Below are 20,721 nucleotides of genomic sequence, written 5' to 3'. Positions count from 1 at the left end.
AGGCAAGTTAATTCTGCCATAATGTGCACTCTACACTGAACTAACACGATCATTATCCATTTCCCACAACAGCCTTTTTCTAGAACCTGTTTTCTAGTTTTCTGTTACTTGCTAAATGAGGCTAGTTCCATATTTGATTCCTGGCGTTTAGGAACCAGGTTAGGACTGCCAGTCTTTTTAAATCATAAATTAAAAACAAAACAAGTGTTTTAACTTTTGACTTGGATTCCAACCCAGTCCGCACTCTGCTTCGATATTGGGCTGGATTTAAAGATAAATTCTCAAGATGGACAACTGAGGTCCATCCAGTGCATTTAGAGTTTAACGAAATGTGTGTACAAATTAATCATCATAGCTGAATATCTAAATTGTGGAATCTTGATCACCTTTAACTTTATTTTAAGTAATTTTAACTTATTTACACACAAGATGCACACCTTTTTTGTTCTGCAGCTTGTGCCCCTTATCATTATAACTTTCCTGGCCTTAGTCAGTTGCATTAAATTTTCCTTAGCATTGTGAACCATTTAATCTCCACTGTGTGATTGATAACAGATTTCTGACTTACAGAGAACTGTGCACGCTCTGTAGTAGCTCACAATATGCTTTCCACAGAAACATTTTAGTGGGTTCTCTTTAAACATTGAATTGTGGTAACCTTAGGCTAGTTGTTTAGAGTGAGAGCCCCAAGTTGATTTCAGGTTGCTGACCTCCTGTCAGAACTTACGGTGAAAGATCATCAACTTGAAATGTTAACCCTAATTTCCTCTCTCCATAGATATAGCTTGATTTGCTGAGTGTTTTCAGCACTTTGTTTTTATTTCAGATGCCTGCATCTGCTTAGTAGACCATATTCAATATTTCCCAGTCGCATTGTTTTATATGACAGGCATGTCACTAAACAATCAGTTTGTTCGATATTGATGCCACCAACCTGCCATGATCCCTGTGGTATCATTAAGGTCATTACAACAATTCTGTGGCTGCTTCGTGGGATGTCCTTGAAACGTGTCAATCTCTATCACTTCATAGAGCAGATGTATGAACATCCTAGTACTTTATCAGACATTAGGGCTTGGACTTTGTAAGCTTGAATAGCACTTAACTTTGTTTGTAAGCTTATTTATTAGTGTCACAGGCAGACTTGCAGACTTAACACTGCAATGAAGTTACTGTGAAAATCCCTTAATCACCACACTCCGGTACACTGAGGGAGAATTTAGCATGGCCAGTGCACCTAACCAGCACACCTTTGGACAATGGGAGGAAATTGGAGCACCTGCAGGAAAACACACGCAGATATGGGGAGAATGTGCAAACTCCATACAGACAGCGATCCATGCTGGGAATCGAACCTGGGTCCTTGGTATTGTGAGGCAGCAGTGCTAACCACTGTGCTACACATTGGTCCTGGTGGCTAAAATACCTTTCAAGTGCCCCTCATTTTCCATGTGATGCTAATTGCTTGGTTTCTCATGCCATGTGAAGTATGTAGAAGAAAGGCTTACATGTCTAATTGACTGGCCTTTGTTCTTTTAATAACCATTTTTCACACATTGCTCCCACTCAGGTAATGAACATTTTTGCTTTCATGTATGTTTTCAACAAAAACGAACTGGCCTCCAGAATGGGTCCTTCGTTTTCTCTCCCCTGTTTTCTCTTTATCTGGTACAGTTCTTATTGAATTAAGATACCACAAATGCCATTACATATGTGGTTTACAAGTGTTTATTATTCATGTGGACAATAAGAACATAAGAACATAAGAAATAGGAGCAGGAGTAGGCCATCCAGCCCTTCGAGCCTGCCCCGCCATTCAATAAGATCATGGCTGATCTGTCGCTGCTCAGTTCCACTTTCCCGCCCTCTCCCCATAACCCTTAATCCCCTCTCCTATCAAAAACCCATCAACCCGCGTCTTAAAAATATTTAGCGAGGCAGCCTCCACCACTTCAACGGGCAGAGAATTCCAGAGATTCACCACCCTTTGAGTGAAGAAGTTCCTCCTCAACTCCATTCTAAACCGCCCCCCTTTTATCTTGAGGCTGTGCCCCCTAGTCCTAGTGTCTTTTTTGAGCGGGAAGAGTCTTTCCACCTCTATCCTATCCATCCCATTCATCATCTTATACATCTCAATGAGATCTCCTCTCATTCTTCTAAACTCTAACGAGTACAAGCCCAGTTTATTCAGCCTCTCCTCATAGCTCAACCCCCTCAACTCCGGTATCAGCCTAGTAAACCTCCTCTGCACTCCCTCCAAGGCCAAAATATCTTTGCGCAGGTGCGGCGCCCAAAAATGCACACAGTACTCCAGTTTCGGCCTCACCAATGTCCTATACAGCTGCAGCAAGACCTCCCTACTTTTATATTCAATCCCCCTCGCTATGAAGGCCAGCATCCCATTCGCCTTCCTGACCACCTGCTGCACCTGCAAGCTGGGTTTTTGCGACTCATGCACAAGGACCCCGAGGTCCCTCTGCACCGTCGCCTGCTGCAGTTTTTCGTCCCGTAAGTAATAGTCCTTCCTACCATTTTTCCTACCAAAGTGGACCACCTCACACTTGCCAACATTAAATTCCATTTGCCATTTCCTGGCCCATTCGCCCAGCCTATCTAGATCCTTCTGCAGACTCTCTACACCCTCCGCACAATTTGCCGTTCCCCCAATCTTGGTGTCATCAGCAAATTTCGACACTCTACACTCGGTTCCCTCCTCCAGATCATCTATATAAATGGTAAAAAGCTGAGGCCCCAGCACCGACCCCTGGGGCACTCCACTAGTCACCATCCGCCAATCCGAATAGCACCCGTTGACCCCCACTCTCTGCCTCCTATTTGACAACCAATCCTCTATCCACGCTAACACCCTACCCCCAACTCCATGTCCCTCGACCTTCTGCAATAACCTCTTGTGAGGCACTTTGTCAGACGCCTTCTGAAAATCTAGAAAGACCACATCCACCGGCTCTCCTCTATCCACCGCCCTAGACACATCCTCATAGAACTCCAGTAAATTTGTCAGACACGACTTCCCTTTAATGAAACCGTGCTGCGTCTGCTCTATCAAGCAATTCCCTTCAAGATGCCTCGCAATTTCCTCCTTAATGACAGATTCTAACATTTTACCTACCACAGACGTTAAACTAACCGGCCTATAATTCCCCGCCTTTTGCCTGGCACCCTTCTTAAACAACGGCGTAACATTAGCCGTTTTCCAATCATGCGGCACTTCCCCGGAATCCAGCGACGTTTGGAAAATAACCACCAAGGCATCCACTATCACCTCCGCCATTTCTTTCAGAACCCTCGGATGCATTCCATCCGGTCCTGGGGACTTGTCCACAATCAGCCCCCTCCAGTCTGTCGAGCACCGCCTTTCTAGTAACAGTAATGTCATTAAGACCCTCCAGTCCTACCACCTTTCTATCGCTAACACCCGGCAAATTATTCACGTCCTCCTCCGTGAAGACAGAAACAAAAAAGTTATTCAATACCTTAGCCATATCCCCATCCCCTACCACTAGGTCCCCTTTCTCATCCTCTAAAGGACCAACATTCACCCTAGCCAGCCTCTTCCTTTTTATATATTTATAAAAACTCTTGCTATCCTTTTTTATATTAAGCGCTAGCCCAGCTTCATAGTTTCTCCTACCCTTCCTTATCAACTTCTTTGTCAATCTTTGTTGACATTTAAACCTCTCCCAATCCTCTTCTCGCCCACTACTCTTAGCTACTCTAAATTCCTCCGCTTTTAGTTTAACACTTTCCTTCACCTCCTTTGTTATCCACGGCTTATTACCTCTCCTCCTACTGTCCTTTTTGATCATCGGAATAAATTTCTGCTGAGCACCAAGAAAGATCTCCTTAAAGATCCTCCACTGCTCCTCAACAGACCCTCCCTCCAACGCGCTCTCCCAGTCCACATTCGCCAATTCTTCTCTCATCCTACCGTATTTCCCTCTATTCAAACAAAGGACACGTGTCCGGGAACCCACTTTCTCCTCCTCCATCTGCACCAGAAACTCCACCATACAATGATCACTCTCCCCAAGAGGATCCTTCACCACAAGGTCCCTAATTCTACCCGCTTCATTACATAGCACCAGATCCAAGATAGCTCGCTCCCTCGTCGGCTCCAACACACCCTGTTCGAGGAAACTATCCCGGCAGCATTCCAAGAACTCTTCCTCGAGCCCCCCACGTCCAACATGGGTCGACCAATCAATATGCAGATTGAAATCCCCCATAACTACGGCCGTCCCATTCCTGCACGCCGCACTTATTTGCGCGTTAACAGCCCGCCCCATCTCCAGATCATTATTCGGGGGCCTATAGACGACACCCACCAGCGTCTTCCTCCCTTTGCTGTTCCTAATCTCCACCCACAACGATTCCACCCTCTGCTCCTTGGCTCCAATATCATCCCTTGCTACCACCGTGATGCTATCCTTAATCAGTAGAGCTACGCACCCCCCTTTTCCCTCCTGCCTATCCTTCCTAAACACTTGATAGCCCTGTACATTCAGCTCCCAGTCCCTGTCACCCTGCAGCCACGTCTCTGTAATGGCCACCAGATCGTATCCATTTGTGTCGATCTGCGCCATCAGCTCATCCACTTTATTCCGAATGCTTCGTGCATTCAGATAAAGTGCTTTCATCCCAGCCTTCACCTGGACCCTATTTGCCGCAACGCCACCAACTATACTCACGCCCCCTACTCCCTCTATTATTGGGACATCCTCGGCCTCTTCCCTTACATGTACACTCTCCTTAACTTTAGACCTCGTAAGGTCACCTACCCTCACACCCTCCCCCCCACTAATTAGTTTAAAGCCCTGTCTACAGTCCTCTTTACTCGATTCGCCAGCACTCTGGTCCCAGCACGGTTCAGACCAACCCCATCCCTCCCGAACAGGTCCCACCTACCCCAATACTGGTGCCAATGCCCCATAAATTCAAACCCATTCCTCCCACACCAATCCCTGAGCCACCCATTCACTTCCTTAATCCTGTCAACCCTACGCCCATCTGCACACGGTTCAGACAGTAGCCCAGAGATAACCACCTTGTCGGTTCTACTTTTTAATTCCATTCCAAGCTTTTCATACTCCCTCCCCAGATCCTCAGTCTGCATTTTGCTTACGTCGCCGGCACCCACATGTACCACAACGACCGGATTCTCACCCTCCCACTCCAGGTTCCTCTGCAGCCCAGCTGCGACATCCCGTACCCGAGCACCAGGCAGACAACACACCCTTCTGTGCACTTTGTCATTGTGACAAAGGACAGTGTCAATACCCTTCACCCCACTATCCCCAATAACTACTACGTTCCTTTTCCCTTTCTCTTTGCCTATGTCCTGCTGCAGCACTGTACCGTGTGCAGCTTGCTCACCAACCTCACCTGCCTCGTTCTCGTCCAACTTGGAAGCAAGAACCTCAAACCTGTTATGCAGATTAAGAGGCTGAGGCCTCCGCTCCTCACCCCCCTTCCTCTTCCCAGTAGCCCCCTCTTGTCTCTGACCCTTAGAGTTAGCCAGTCTAGGGGGGGGTGGATGTCTATAAGTATCAACAAACTAATTGTAACTACATCTAGTCCTGTTCTCATCTAATACCTGCATATTTAGGTAGAGCTTGTTGGAGAGTGATCAAGAATGGGAATCCAAGAGTCCTCAAGCAAGAATTGCAGAATCCAGCCATCAACTATCCCCTCTGTCATTGTCTCAACTTTGATCAGTTAGTTCAGCATAGACCAGGGTTTGTACCTGGGCACTTCCTGGTCCATGTGCATCAGTATTGCACTCTCCAAGCCACTGAGGGAGCCTGAGGTAGATATTTTGATACTGTACAAAATGAGGACGGTTACAAGGAAATGCATCTGCAAATGGAACATTACTGTTGAAAAATATCTTAAAAGAATATTGTCGTTTGTGATCTTTCCCAGTAGAACCTGGCCAATTGTCAGAATATTTAAGCAATTTTTAGTCGATGCTTATTAGAAGAATGAAGGCTCTACAAGGAATTAACTTAAATTTAATTCGATTGATTGGAATGGGGCTCCTACTTCTATTATTCAAATGGAGGAGAAAAGAATCATTAATTTCACTAGAATTCTCCTCTCAATCCATATCCATTCTATGCAAATCTAACACTTCATTCTCCAATGAATGGTATGACATGGCTACCCATTAAACTCCTCTCCCTCACCTCATAAATCCCCTAATGGCTACAAAAGCAAATGTAAATATCCATACAATGCAGGCTTGAGGAGCAGACCATACAGTATATTGTTATGAAAATATTGCCCTGTGTGTATCACAATTCCAGTTGATGTTACAGAATGGAACCTTGGCACATTCTCCCTGCGTGAGTTTCCTCTAGGTGTTCTGATTTCCTCCCGCACTTCAAAGATGTGCAGGTTAGGTTGATTGGCCATGATAAAACCCTTAGTGTCAAGGAAATTAGCAGGGTAAATACAAGGGAGTTATGGGGATAGGGCCTGGGTGGGATTGTTCTCGATGCAGGCTCGATGGGCCAGATGACCTCCTCCTGCACTGTAGGGATTCTGTGATTTTAAAAAATCATGACTACTTTTTTTAATATGAAATCTGGAAGAACAGAGTCACAGAACCACTAATTAGTTTTAGCAACAAAGGAAAAACATTTATTAACCGTGAAAGGTTGAATTGTTGATCAATGCTCCTTTACCCACACCTCCCCCCCCCCCCACACCATATTAAGAAATACCTACAGATTTTAAGATTAACATAGATTACAAAGTACATCTTCAGCCACAATGATCTTCAGCTACAGTTTTATGTTGCTCAGGGTGGGTGTGTCCCCGACCCGGAAACGTGTGAAATAGTGCAAGAAGGGGCACTGAGAGTTGGAAGCGTGCCTGCCCACAGTCAAGTAGGCAATTTAACCTGTTAAGGGGCCAACTCATTGCAATTTTATGTGGCCCATCTGATTTTACAGTTTACTAGGGCAGAATGAATTTTCAAGGCCGAAATAAAATGAACAAATGTGCCTGGGGATGGAGTCCACATGATTGGGCCGTCTCGATACTCCTAGCTTAGTTTTAGCATGTCCTTTTATTTTTCACTGGTCTACAGCTCCCTGGGACAGCTCCTTAGAGGCTTGAGCTTGTACTCTTCCTGTTCTTGATACCTGTCCTCTTCCTGAACTCCCTGGCAGCACTCAGCCTTTCATAGAATGTGTTTCATGCTGGATGACCACTAATTGGCCAGCCAGTGTGAAATTTCGCCCTGGGGTCAACTGCTGCTGGGAATGCATTTTAGCATCTGTTTCCAATCCATTCAAGTGTGCATGCCTGATGGCCAAATAAAGATGTGGAGATGCTGGATCGTGCATATTGACACGAAAATTTCAAGCCATTGTAAACCTGCAGCACAGAAAGAGACCATTCGGCCCATCATGCCTGTGCCATCTGAAAAAAGAGACTCTGCCTAATCCCACTTTTCTGCTTTTGATCTAGAACCTTGCTGGTCACACTTAAGTGCATCTCCAGTCATTTTTTAAATGTAATGAACGTTTCTATCTCTCAGACAGTGAGTTCCAGAACCCCACCACCCTCCTGGTGAAAAAGGTTCTCCTCAACTCCACCTTTATTATTTTTCTTACTAGTTTAAAACCATTCGTGCTGGTTAATGACCCCTTTGTTCAGGGAAATATGTCCTCCTTGTCAATCTAGGCTTCTCCTAATTTTATACACTTCAATTAAACCTCCCCTTTACTTTCAGTAGACAAAACTTCGACCAATCTTTCATCATAGCATTGGTGGAAATGGGCTGTACATCACCCTTTTCACAGCGTCTTCCAACACTAAACATTATGTTGATTTAGATAGATGGAGAATCTCATAGCACAGGTTTAAATATAAAGTCAGTGAAGATATATATTTCAAGTGTTCTTGTTTAGAATTCCTGATTCAAATTGCAGCAGACTTAATATTAATAGAGAGAGGCAGCACTGGATTTCCGGCACCATGAGCTTCACACCAGAAATTGGGCGCGGAATTGTCTAATGTATATAGCAACTGATTGTAATATAATTTAAATAGCATTAGCGGGCCTGGTCTCTCTCACCTGAGGAAGGAGCATCACTCCAAAAGCTTGTAATTCCAAATAAATCTGTTGGACTTTAACCTGGTGTTGTTAGACTTCTTACTATGCTCATCCCAGTCCAATGCTGGCATCTCCACATAAAGAAGTCTCACAACACCAGATTAAAGTTCAACAGTTTTATTTGATTGCAAAAGCCACTAGCTTTCGTCAGGTAAATGGGAATTGTGTTTACAAAATGGGCATATAAAGATACAAACTCAATTTACAAAATAATATTGGAATGTGAGTCTTTTCAGGTAATCAAATCTTAAAGGTACAGACAATGTGAATGGAGAGAGGGTCATCAAGGGTTGAAGGGCCTTTACTGCGCTGTAATTTTCTATGATTAAGCACAAGTTAAAGAGATGTGTATTGTCTCCAGCCAGGACGGTTAGTGAGATTTTGCAAGCCCAGGCAAGTCATGGAGGTTACAGATAGTGTGACATGAACCCAAGTTCCCGGTTGAGACTGTCCTTGTGTGTGGAACGTGCTCTGCGTTGTTGTGTGTCGTGAAGGCCGCCTTGGAGAACGCTCGCCTGAAGATCAGAGGCTGAATGCCCATGACTGCTGAAGTGTTCCCCAACAAGAAGAGAACACTCTTGCCTGGTGATTGTCGAGCAGTGTTCATTCATCTGTTGTTGTAGTGTCTACATGGTCTCCCCAATGTACCATGCCTCGGGACATCCTTTCCTGCAGCGTATCAGGTAGACAACATTGGCCAAATTGCAAAAGTATGTACCGTGTACCTGGTAGATGGTGTTCTCACGTGAGAAGGTTGCATCTGTGTTGATGATCTGGCACATCTTGCAGAGGTTGCTGTGGCAGGGTTGTGTCACTGTTCTCCTGAAGGCTGGGTAGTTTGCTGTGGACAGTGGACTGTTTGAGGTTGTGCAGTTGTTTGAAGGCAAGAAGTGGGGGCGTGGGGATGACCTTGCGAGATGCTCGTCTTCATCAATGATATTTTGAAGGCTCTGGAGAAGATGTCCTAGCTTCTCCGCTCCAGGGAAGTACTGGACGACGAAGGGTACTCTGTCTGCTGTGTCCTGTGTTTGTCTTCTGAGGAGGTCGGTGCGGTTTTTCGCCGTGGCAAGTCGGAACTATCAATTGATGAGTCGAGCGCCATATCGTGTTCTTATGAGGGCATCTTTCAGGGTCTGGAGATGTCTGTTGCGATCCTCCTCATCTGAGCAGGTCCTCCGTATACAGAGGGCTTGTCTATAGGGGATGGCTTCTTTAACATGTTTAGGGTGGAAACTGGAGAAGTGGAACATTGTGAGGTTATCCATGGGCTTGCGGTACAGTGAAGTGCTGAGGTGACCATCCTTGATGGAGATGCGTGGGTCCAAGAAGGCAACCAATTCCGGAGAGTAGTCCATGGTGAGTCTGATGGTGGGATGGAACTTGTTGATGTCGTCATGTAGTTGTTTTCAGTGATTGTTCACCATGAGTCCAAAGGAAGAAAATGTCATTGATGTATCTAGTTATAGCATCGGTTGAAGGTCCTGTGTGATGAAGAGGTCTTGTTCAAACCTGTGCATGAAGATGTCGGCATATTGAGGTGCGAATTTGGTCCCCATGGTTTTCCGTGTGTCTGGATGAAGAACTGGTTGTTGAAGGTGAAGACATTGTGGTCCAGGATGAAGCAGGTGAGTAGTAAAATTGCACCTGGAGACTGGCAGTTGTCGGCATTGAATACTGAGGCAGCTGCAGCAATGCCATCATTGTGGGGGATGTTGGTGTAGAGCGCCGAGACATCCATTGTGACGAGGAGTGCTCCTGGTTCAACTGCTCCACGTGTGCTGAGTTTCTGTAGGAAGTCTGTAGTCGCGACAAAAGCTGGGGGTTCTTTGTACGATGGGTTTCAGGATGCCGTCGATGTAGCCAGAGAGGTTCTCGCACAGGGTCCCGTTGTCTGATACGATTGGAGGAGCGGGTGTGTTTGCCTTGTGTATCTTCAGGAGGCAGTAGAGATCTCCAATGTGGTGAGTACATGGGATGAGAGCACGGAAGGTGCTCTGAAGGTCCGGATCAAATGTTTTGATCAGTCTGTTGAGTTAATGGGTGGGTTCTGTGGGTAACTGTAGTCTTCCTCATTGTTCAGTTATTGGTACACTTCTTTGCAGTAATCCGTTCTGTTTGGTATGACAATAGCCCTTTCTTTGCTGCTTTGATGACAATGTTGCGATGATCTTGAGAGCGCAGATGGCGTTGCATTGTGCTTGGTTGATGTTCTGGGATGTCTTGTGAGTGCGGCTGATTAATCTGGTGTTGACGCACCTCCTGATGGCTTGGGCATGCATGTCAAGTCAAGGGCAGCAGCCTTCCGGAGAGTCAAATTCGATTCTTTCCTCTTCGGCTGCTACACTGTGGATCTCTGTCAGCTTTTCCGGTTCATTGGCTGTCTCATAATGTTCGCTGTTGGCCTCTTGGGATTTGTGGGAGAACTCCCACAGCCTCATTCGCCTGATGAATTCCTCTGGTGAATTCCTCTGTGTCTGCTGCGAGACTGATGGGATCTATTTTGGTGGTGAGGCAGGAAACCATGGACGACTGTCCGGAATTAGTTGCATTCTTGAACATACACACTTCCATCAAGTCACCTCTGCACTTCAGTGTTCTGCAAGCCCACTGATAACCTCACAATGCTCCATTTCTCCAGCTTCCTACCTAAATATGTCCATCCCCTTTGGACGAGCCCTCCGTATACATACAATCTGCTCAGATGAGGAGAATCACAACAGACACCTCCAGACGCTGAAAGATGCCCTCATTAGAACAGGATATGGCGCTCGACTCATCGATCAACAGTTCTGAAGTGCCACAGTGAAAAACCGCACCAACCTCCTCAGAAGACAAACACGGGACCTGGTGGACAGAGTACGCTTCGTCACCCAGTACTTCCTTGGAGCGGAGAAGCTTCGACATCTTCTCTGGAACCTTCAACGTGTCATTGATGAAGATGACCATCTCGCCAAGGCCATCCCCACACCTTCACACCTTGTCTTCAAACAACCATATAACCTCAAACAGACCATTGTCCACAGCAAACTACCCAGCCTTCAGGAGAACAGTGACCACAACACTATACAACCCTGCCACAGCAACCTCTGCAAGACATGCTGGATCATCGACATGGATGCCATTATCTCACATGAGAATACCACCAGGTCCACGGTACATACTGTTGCAGCTCAGCCAACATTGTCTACCTGATACGCTGCAGGAAAGGATGTCCTGAGGCATGGTACATTGGGGAGACCATGCAGACCCTACGACAAAAGATGAATGAACGCCGCTCGACAATCACCAGGCAAGAGTGTTCTCTTCCTGTTGGGGAACATTTCAGCAGTCACGGACATTTGGCCTCTGACCTTCGGGTAAGCGTTCTCCAAGGCAGCCTTCATGACACGTGACAATGCAGAGTCGCTGAGCAGAGACTGATCGCCAAGTTCTGCACACATGAGGATGGCCTCAACTGGGACCTTGGGTTCATGTCACACTATCTGTAACCCCCATGACTTGCCTGGGCTTGTCCCGGCTGGAGACAATGCACGTGTCTCTAACTTGTGCTTAATCCTCTCTCCACTCACGTTGTCTATACCTTTAAGACTTGATTATCTATAAAGATTTACATTCCAATCATTATTTTGTAAGTCGAGTTTGTGTCTTTATATGCCCCATCTTGTGAACACAACTCCCACTTACCTGACGAAGGAGCAGCACTCCGAAAGCTTAATGGCTTTTGCTACCAAATAAATCTTTGGACTAGACAAGGAAAGAAAATCTTTGACTAACATTACTCTTTCCTCTCCCATTACCTACAATCATGTACTCTTTGTTCTTCATACGCCTTTGAAAAGGCTGAGGCATTTCTTAGTGTGCTTATTCTTGGAACAATTCCAGAGCTAAGTATGCTACCATTGGTTGTGGGCCAAAGGAGGGAGTTATGAAATGAGGCCAGACTCGAATGAAGAATTTAGGGATTGTAGCGATGGAGGTTTCTCAACTGAAACTGGCTGGAAAAGCTACTGGTAATGATACCCTGATTACCATTGATACTTGCCTAATTGCAAGCCAAATACGGAAGGCAAAAACCTTTTCTCCCCAGGACTGCAGATAATGCCTGTCATGTCATTTTAAGTTTCAATTTCTACATTGCTTTTACGATGGGTGCCTGCTTTGTGGAAGCATCTTCATAGAGCAGCTTGCACCATGTCAACCTGTCTTGATGTTCTAGACGTACAGGATACCAAGTTTACTCAATGCTAGGTGTTGTAAATGCTCATGGGAAGGGATCTGGCAAAGTGGATATGCTTGCCGTGAAGCTCATTTTTCTTTCAAGTTGCCCAGTGACAGATTGGAGTGCTCGTTTACGGCAGCCACATTCTCTTTTGCCACGAACAAGTTGACATTATAGTTCTGAATCCTAAATAAATCTTAATGTGTTCCCAAAGCAGGATACCACAACAACTACAGGGAATGCCGAAAGTATATTACTGACCCCACAGGAGAAACTAGTAAAGGTGTTGAACTTTGAACATCCCTTTTCGGCTAACGGTGTATGTGACTCACTTCTTGAAGTAATTGAAAGCCAGGGAGCAGCAGGCTGGGCAAAACAAAATCTGAAAGTAGTTATACAGAGAGTGTACTGTCTTCCTATCAAAGAGGTTCTTCACAACCAACTGACCAGAAGCAACCAACCAGATCATCCTCTACCTTCAAATGTAGGTCAACAAAATGCAAGGTAAGCCTCCAACTAAAATATTGTAACCAACACATTGTTATTTTCTCTCTTTTAATAAAGCCGAGAGTAGGCATATAGTTCATGAAGTAGTGGAGTGCCAGGTTGAAAAGACTAGGAACAAAAAAAGGTAAATGTGGAATTAATGATGTGGTGCCATGCATGGGTTTTGGATGCCTGTATACTGTAGAAGGAAGTGATAAATGAAGCAGATAGGTTCACACTTTTAAGGAAGAATTAATCTGAGTCAATGAATACCTTGATTTGCACTATCTGAAGATGCAGGAAAGAGAATACCGATGTCAGACTTCTTGGCTCAGCAACGCAAGCTGCCCCATAATAATTGGATGGAGTGCAAACCTGATTAGAAAAACCAACTGAATTGAAGGAAAACTAGTTCACTCCTACTTGTCATAGAGGTCATTTAGGTTAGCATGTCTGTGTCAGCTGTCTGCAGCAGCTATCCAGTTAGTCCTCTTCCCATGGCCTTTCCCCATTTTCCTTTTGAAATCTATTATAGATTCTTACTCAGTGTCCCAACAAGACACTTAAATGAAGATAATTCTTCCCTAACTCCCCCTTTTCCACTTTTGATGATTTTAAATGACATTGTCACGTTATTGACTCAATAATTTTCACTGTTTACCTTAACAGACCCCTTATTATTTTGGGTTCCTTCCTCACTCAGTAATGATGATGTTTTTCTGCAAAGTTTCTCTTTCCCCGTTAATGCCACATTGAACCTTATTTGGAAGGTTGGTTGGCTAATCCAGCAGCTTCCAAGCTTCTGCAAGCGCACCAAATATTCTCAAACCATCTCTCACCCCACTAATTATAGATACTATTACAATTAGATTGGAAGTAGTGGAAACCAAGACCTACAAATGTAAGTGCCAGCTACATGCTTCCTTGTTTGGAAAAGTGATCTTGGCAGGAATGCCCAAATTTTCTCTTATTTTGTGGCAAAATGATGGATGAAAATCTGCTCGATCTGTCTTATGCAAAAACTACATCCGTTTTTGTTCATTGCTCAAAAGAAAAGTAATACTGTATCAGTGAATAAAATCAACTTAGGGAAAATTTAAAATTGAATCCATTTTATCACAACATGGAGCATTCATAGTGAAATAGGTGAATTAATGGTGAAAATAGAGATAAATGGTTGGATCTAATAATCATCAAAGGGGCATGTTTGCAAGGCAACCAAGGTTTGGAGCTAAATATTCTAGGGCACTTGGCATTTTATGAGGACAAGTTTGGATGACCAGTTAGTTCATGGAGGACCAGTTTTCCAAGAACAATGCTTCATGGAACCAACCAAGGCAAAAACTAATTTGTGTAATGAGACAGTCATCCAGATTCTGTAAACAGCAGCAATGATTGTCAGATCACAGCTTCATTTATAATTTCCCCTGACTCGATGCTGATGCACACTTTTTCTGAGACCTTCCAAGCCCAGCTTCCAAACATTTGTGTAATGCAGCATCATTTGGGGACTTCTGTCAAATGGAGTGGAGTCAGGGGAACACAGGACTCGTCTCCTTTTTATGGCACGTAGCTGTTGTACAATAAGTCTAAAGAGCCAGTTTGAACGTTAGTGAATGGATAGATGAGTGAGTGAATGGCTAGGTATGTGGTAATTAGGTAGGTGAAATAACAGTGGGTAGGGTGGTGGCTGGGTGATAGGTGTAGGATGGGTGAGGTGGCAGGTGAGTAGTTGGGTTGGGTCCGTGGTAGTTTCATAGAATAACTACGGTGCAGAGGGAGGCCATTCGAACCTGCACCAACTCTCTGACAGAGTAGCTTATCAAGACCCTCCCCCCACTCTAACCGCCTAACATCACAGATTTACCATGGCTAATCCATCCAACCTACACATTTAACCTGGGTCCTGGTGCTGTGAGGCAGAAATTCTAACCACTGTGCCTCCAAGCTGAGGTCTGGTTGGGGGAGTGATCAGATTGTAGAAAGGTGGATGTATAGTCATGTCGGGCAGTCGGGGATTTGGAGTGGCTAGATGAGGAATTGAAGGGGTGTCAGGGAGGTGGTTGGGGGTAGTCAGCAGTTCAGGGCAGATAGTCGAGTTGATGGGGGTCAGGGTGATGGAGGCATTTGGAGTTACACAGTCACCCAGATGTTAGATTAGGTTTTAATTTGTCTAATGTTCCCTGGTAACTATCAATCTGAGAACTAGAGACTGTCCAAAGTGATTACCTTAAATTTATTTCAGTGCCCTGTTATAACATCTATAATAATCGTTGCTAACATTTTCCCTCTGACAGACATTAAGCTAACTGGCTTACGCTTTCCTGCTTTCTGTGTCTCTTCCAATTCCTGATATACAACTGGTAGAGGATGGGGAGAGGGCAGGAAAGTGGAACTGAGCAGTGACAGATCAGCCATGATCTTGTTGAATGGCGGGGCAGGCTCGAAGGGCTGGATGGCCTACTCCTGCTCCTATTTCTTATGTTCTTATGTTACTTGTATCCTCTATAGTGAAGGCGATGCATAAATACTAGTTCACTTCATTTACCATCTCCTTATTTTCCATTATTAACTCCCCAAACTCACTTTCTATAGGACCAACACTCACTCTGTTAACTCTTTTTAAAATATCTATAGAAACTCATTATTTGTCATTATATTTGTAGCTACCTTTCTCCCTTAGTCTAATTTTTCCATCCTTTTAATCTTTTGATCATTCTTTGTTGTTTTTTCCCTTGAGGATGCAGACCCTTCTCTTAACAACTGTGGATACTACCAAGAGGCCAATGCCACAGACACATCTGGTGCACATTAAGCCTTATGAAGTAGTTCTTCACTAGTGAGACTGTGGCCCAGGCTACTTGCATGTTTTACACAGGCTATCCCAGAACAGCAGCAGGGCACCTATCAAGCTGTTAACACAAGCTGCTTCATTCAATAAATTGCAAGAATTTAATAGATGCATTACGAATGGCCTCCTATGAACCCCAAAGTGATGCTGTTGTCATTTCTCTGACGAGAGCTTCTACAGGGTGATTTCTGTGGCTGCTCAGAAATAGGTACCCAGTGGCTGAGATGCAGGTGGTGACCGTTCCCACAAAGTGTGACACAGGCTGCATCATCTGCATCCATCTTCCTTTGCTGCTCTACAAGCATCCACTTTATGTACAACCTCCTAAGATACAATGTTTCTGGTTATGCCCGTGTGGCTATCCTCTGTCCTTGATGGGGACTGCTCAGTTGCTGCTGGCTCCGTTAGCTGGTCACAAATGTTGTGATGTAAACTTCTGTCACCAGTTCTAATCATGTCTGAGGACCCACTGAGGTGCATCTGATCTGCCCTGGTGGGGGTTGTGCCTGACTTCTGAGACAGTGGTTCCCCAGAGTCATCTAAGATCATTTCATCCACCACAGTTGCCAGCTGCTGCATCTCTGGCATTAGTCCTGCAAGAGCAAAACCATCACTTTGAGAACCTGCCATCTCTATAGCCTCTTTATCAGTCCATCAACTATGATTTAATGGAAAAGATCAGGCAAATGAGAATGCTGCTCCAAGGCACTGGCATGGATATGACGAGATGATTATTGCCTCCTCCCACGTCCCCCTGCCCCCTCTGTTAGACACCCATTTCTTCCTTGACAGCAGCCTTCCCTGCAGCTTCCTGCCGATGTGAAGGCCCTCCTATTCCCTTTACATCAATATTGCTAAATGGTTCACTCCACCCCCAATGCAATCCTTCTCTGTCAGCATTATATTTTTTCCTAAAGGTGAAAATCGAGTGTTGCAATAGTGCTTCCCATCTGCACATCATGTGATACATTCCTACATCATGGTCATTTCACTACAACAACTTGCATTTATAAAGTCATATAACATTCCTGTCACTTAATATGAGCATTACAAAATAAAGTAGAATACTTAGCCATACAAAAAGATACAAGAACTGAAACATCAGGGCAAAATGGATAAATTCAAAAAGGAATAATTGGAATTGTTTGCAGGCTCAGCCTGGGGAAGCTCCACAAAGCTTACTACACTACTTTAAAGCCAGATGCCAAACTGGTACATTACAAAGATTCTCCAACTCACTCATGAAAAAGGTGAGACAAGAGCTTGACTCCATGCTACATCAGGGAATGAAATCATTTAACCCATTTCTTGGTGCTCTAGCATGGTACCTGTATCCAGGCCTAACCCCACTTTGCATTTGTGTGGACTTCAAATGTTTGACCAAGACCACAGAGCACAGTCTATCCCATGGCACCTGTTTTCACAAAACCTGATGCCAATAGCAATTTCCAGCTGCTCCCAATATGTCATGACTGGCATTCTGGAAGGGCTGGATGAAGTTATCTGCCATGTGGATGATCTCATTCATGGATTCACTAGTGAGAAGCATGGTTCATAGGAAGCCATTCATATGGTCTTAAGACATTTACAAGCCATGGGTTTTGCTCTTGATTATAAATGACAGTTCTCTTAACCCACTATCAACTTCTTAAGCTATATTGTTCACAAATCTGGCATCCAAGTACACCCTCAGAAAAGTGAAGCCCTCAAGAATTTCCCATCACCTCTGAATGTTACTCAACTTAAATATTTTTACAACGTGGTTAATCAGCTGGAAAAGTCCTTGCCCAATCTTACATACATCAATGAACCATTATGACAACTCCTGAAGCAAGATGAGGCCTGGTACTTGGACAAACACCAGCAGAAGGTGTTTGAAACAATCAAGTACTTGTCCACAAAACATTGACCCATTAAGGCCTAGACCTAAGTATGGATGGATCTCCTATTGTCTGGTCTGAAGTTTTTGAATTTGCAGTCAGGTTTCTGACATTTGGGTCCATCAGCTTGAGACAACAGTGAGGTCGCCAACCTTACATCAGGATGTGAGTCTGCAAGGCTTTCAGTGAGGACCGAGAAGGAGTTGCTGGCCAACGGCCATTGAAGGGTGGGTCTCTTGACCTCCAGGCCAAGGCTGAGTGAGAAGAACTGGGCAACCAGATCAGTGAGGATGAGAGTAGAGGCCAGGCCAGATAACCGGCAGCTGCCAGTGAATCACCAGCTTAGGTTGTCAAGGGGAGCAGCTGCAGGGTGAATTGACCACCAGACCAGAGCTGGACAGGCAAGTGCAAGGCCATACCAAAGTTAGGTATCCCGAGCCAATAGTGAGATGAGATCACCAGGTCAACGGGACAACTTGACACCCAGTGCTGAGAAAGGTAAAGAAGCCTGCTCTTTATGAAAATTCACATTCGTTTAAATCAAGATCAGTCGATATGAAGCAACACTATGAAACTGGTAGTCAAAAACACCAAAAATTGAAGGTGAGGCAAGAGGACAAAGCTAGGCAAAAAGACATTTTGGCACTTTATATTGATGTATTGAGTAGTGCCCAAACTGCACATTCATCCTCAACAATAACATTCAACAAAAGTTTTGGTGACTTGTCTGATGATTTTGACTTGCCGACTTCGTCACAACAACTACACCTGAAAAAATTGAACCAGAAGTGAACTCTGAAATAGGAATGGAACGACGAAATACTGCTCAAGCTCATTACCCTGCAGCTGAATGAGGGAAGAAACTTAGCCTTATGGCCAAATCTGTTCCACTCAGTAAGACTAAATATTTCAAAATAAATAGACCAGAGAACATGGGTAATATGGAAAATTTGAGAATGAGTTTGAGGTTCAAGGTTGAAAGCAGTTTAGAAATCTTCAAGTCTCATTTTCTGATGGTGAAGAGAAATGGCATGATGGAAAGGAGAAATTAGTTGATATTTTTTTCCAGGAACATCTAAGGCAGGCTACTGTTAGGTTTGCAAATTATTCACTGATGCTAGTAAAGGGAAACAATCATTTGTCGATGAGTATTCTAACTGGAGAAATGTTGGAAGAAATCTTGCTGATCATGAGACTTTCAAAAGTCATATTAAGGCTAAGTCTGTGTTTTGTTCAAAAATGTAAATCATCTGGAAGAATTGATACTGCGTTATCAGCTCAGTTTGATAATTGTTCTTGATGGAGGAAATTGCTGAGACGTGTTATTGCCACAATCACACTGTTTCTTCCCTGGGACTTCCTTTAAGAGAACATGATGAATCATCAGTGTCAAGTCAGAGGTAATTATTAGGCTGCATTGAACATCTTAGTGAACTTGACAAGCTTCTCAAAGAGCATTTGTAAAACTATAATATCGTGGCATAAGGCAGACCAACTTTTTAACGCACAGAACCTACAATTATTTCATCATTATGATGGCAGAGCAGCTCAGAAGCCAATTCACTAATGAAGTTAAAAATGCCAAATGCTATTCCATAGTAGTTGATTCAATGCCAGATGTGAATCATGTGGACCAATTAACATTAATTTTAAGATATGTGACCAGTGATAGTGAAGTTATAGAGTGATACCCTTGTTTTATCCAGCTACAGTCCCACACTTTTGAGTGCCTGGAGCCAACTGTTTTGGAAATCTTGGTTAATTTAGGTTTGGACATCAAAAATTGTCGTGGACGGAGCTTTGATAATGCTGCAAATATAGCAGGGAAATATTCAAGCCTACAGGTGACACTGGGCAATGCAAGCCCCTGTGCATTATCCATCCCATGTTCTAATCACTCCTTGAATTTAATCTGCAATGCAGCAGCTGAATCGTGTGAGACAGCCGTACGTTCTTTTGACTTTGGTCAAAAGTTGTATCCTGTTTTCTGGTTGCCACACATCGGTGGAATATGCTGCAATTACACTTAAAGCAGCAAATGGAACATTCGATGGTCAAAAGAATTTGTGATACCAGGTGGTCCACTTGTACAGATGCTAGTTTGGCTTTGAAACTGAACTTTGTTGATATAAAGGAATGCTGTTCAGACTTAACCACATTAAATTCAGAGAAGTCACATGTAAAAACAAGCAAAATCATTAGCAGGGAAGTTTGAAAGGAATGATATTGCAATTTTTACTGTTTTGTGGAACTGCTTACTTCAAAGAACCAATGCAAATCGCTGCAAAATGTTAATACAGCTTTATCAAATGCTTCTCAATTGTTGGCCTCAGTTAGAGATTTTGTTATGGAAGTTTGAAATGACTAAATCTCAGTGGAAACAGAGGCATTAACGTTAACAAAAAATATAGGTCTGTCTGATAATGAGAAGCTTACTGATGCAGGGAATTATTTTTGATGAAACTTGAGACAATGAACTCACTTTAAGAGTGAAATGTGTCATTTGTAATGCAATACTGCTACAATTGCAGGGTAGAAGTGAATCTCTGAAGAAAATTGGTGAATATTTTCCGTGCTTTTCGACAGATTTTGGATGAGATTGCTAAGAGCGCTGCAGTAAGAAATTAACTGAATTATACTGAGAGGGCATAGACACACATCTTTTTGAAGATGAAGAGAAACGATTCATTCATTTCATCAACCATGCTGATATCTGTGCTTTGAGATTTGCAAAGAATTATGTAATGGTTTGCAGGCAACCTTTCCTAATGTAGAAACCATTATGAAAATATTTTTAACTGCAATTGCCACAAATGAATATTCTTTCTTTGTATTAAAACAAGTTAAAAAATTACCTGCAGAGTACAATGAGTCAGGAACATCGCAATACTGACAATTGAAAATGCATCCTTATAAGATTTTATCTATGGTGGTGATGATTTTGTGAAAAAAAAAAGTGCAATGGATTGCAAGTAACTGATGAAGCAATTAAATCTTAAAAACATGTCCCTCTTCTTTATTTGCTTGTTTAAATTTTCTTTTTCAAACGGGACACTATTTGCTGCTCTGATATCATAGCTGTCACATGCAGACAGTTATAACTGGTGAATAATCGCCATCCCCTCATCACTCTCAATGT

The 20,721-nt window shown here is 43.7% G+C and overlaps 1 protein-coding gene across 5 annotated transcripts in view; it reads left to right on the top strand.

Annotated features, from left to right (window-relative positions):
- The window catches only part of spidr (scaffold protein involved in DNA repair), a 304,782-nt gene that overhangs the window by 202,238 nt on the left and 81,823 nt on the right, over nucleotides 1–20,721 (top strand). For 4 of the 5 annotated variants that reach the window (XM_080194248.1, XM_080194244.1, XM_080194247.1 and 1 more), the window contains one exon: nucleotides 12,580–12,869. In XM_080194248.1, the coding sequence (XP_080050374.1) occupies nucleotides 12,580–12,869 (290 nt within the window). The remainder of the gene's footprint in view (nucleotides 1–12,579; nucleotides 12,870–20,721) is intronic. The other variant, XM_080194245.1, reaches the window with a different exon arrangement.

This window comes from Carcharhinus amblyrhynchos, chromosome 8 (genome assembly GCF_965287045.1).
Source record: "Carcharhinus amblyrhynchos chromosome 8, sCarAmb.v2.hapA, whole genome shotgun sequence".
Lineage (NCBI taxonomy): Eukaryota > Metazoa > Chordata > Chondrichthyes > Carcharhiniformes > Carcharhinidae > Carcharhinus > Carcharhinus amblyrhynchos.
This window is presented reverse-complemented; position numbering and strand designations above follow the sequence as displayed.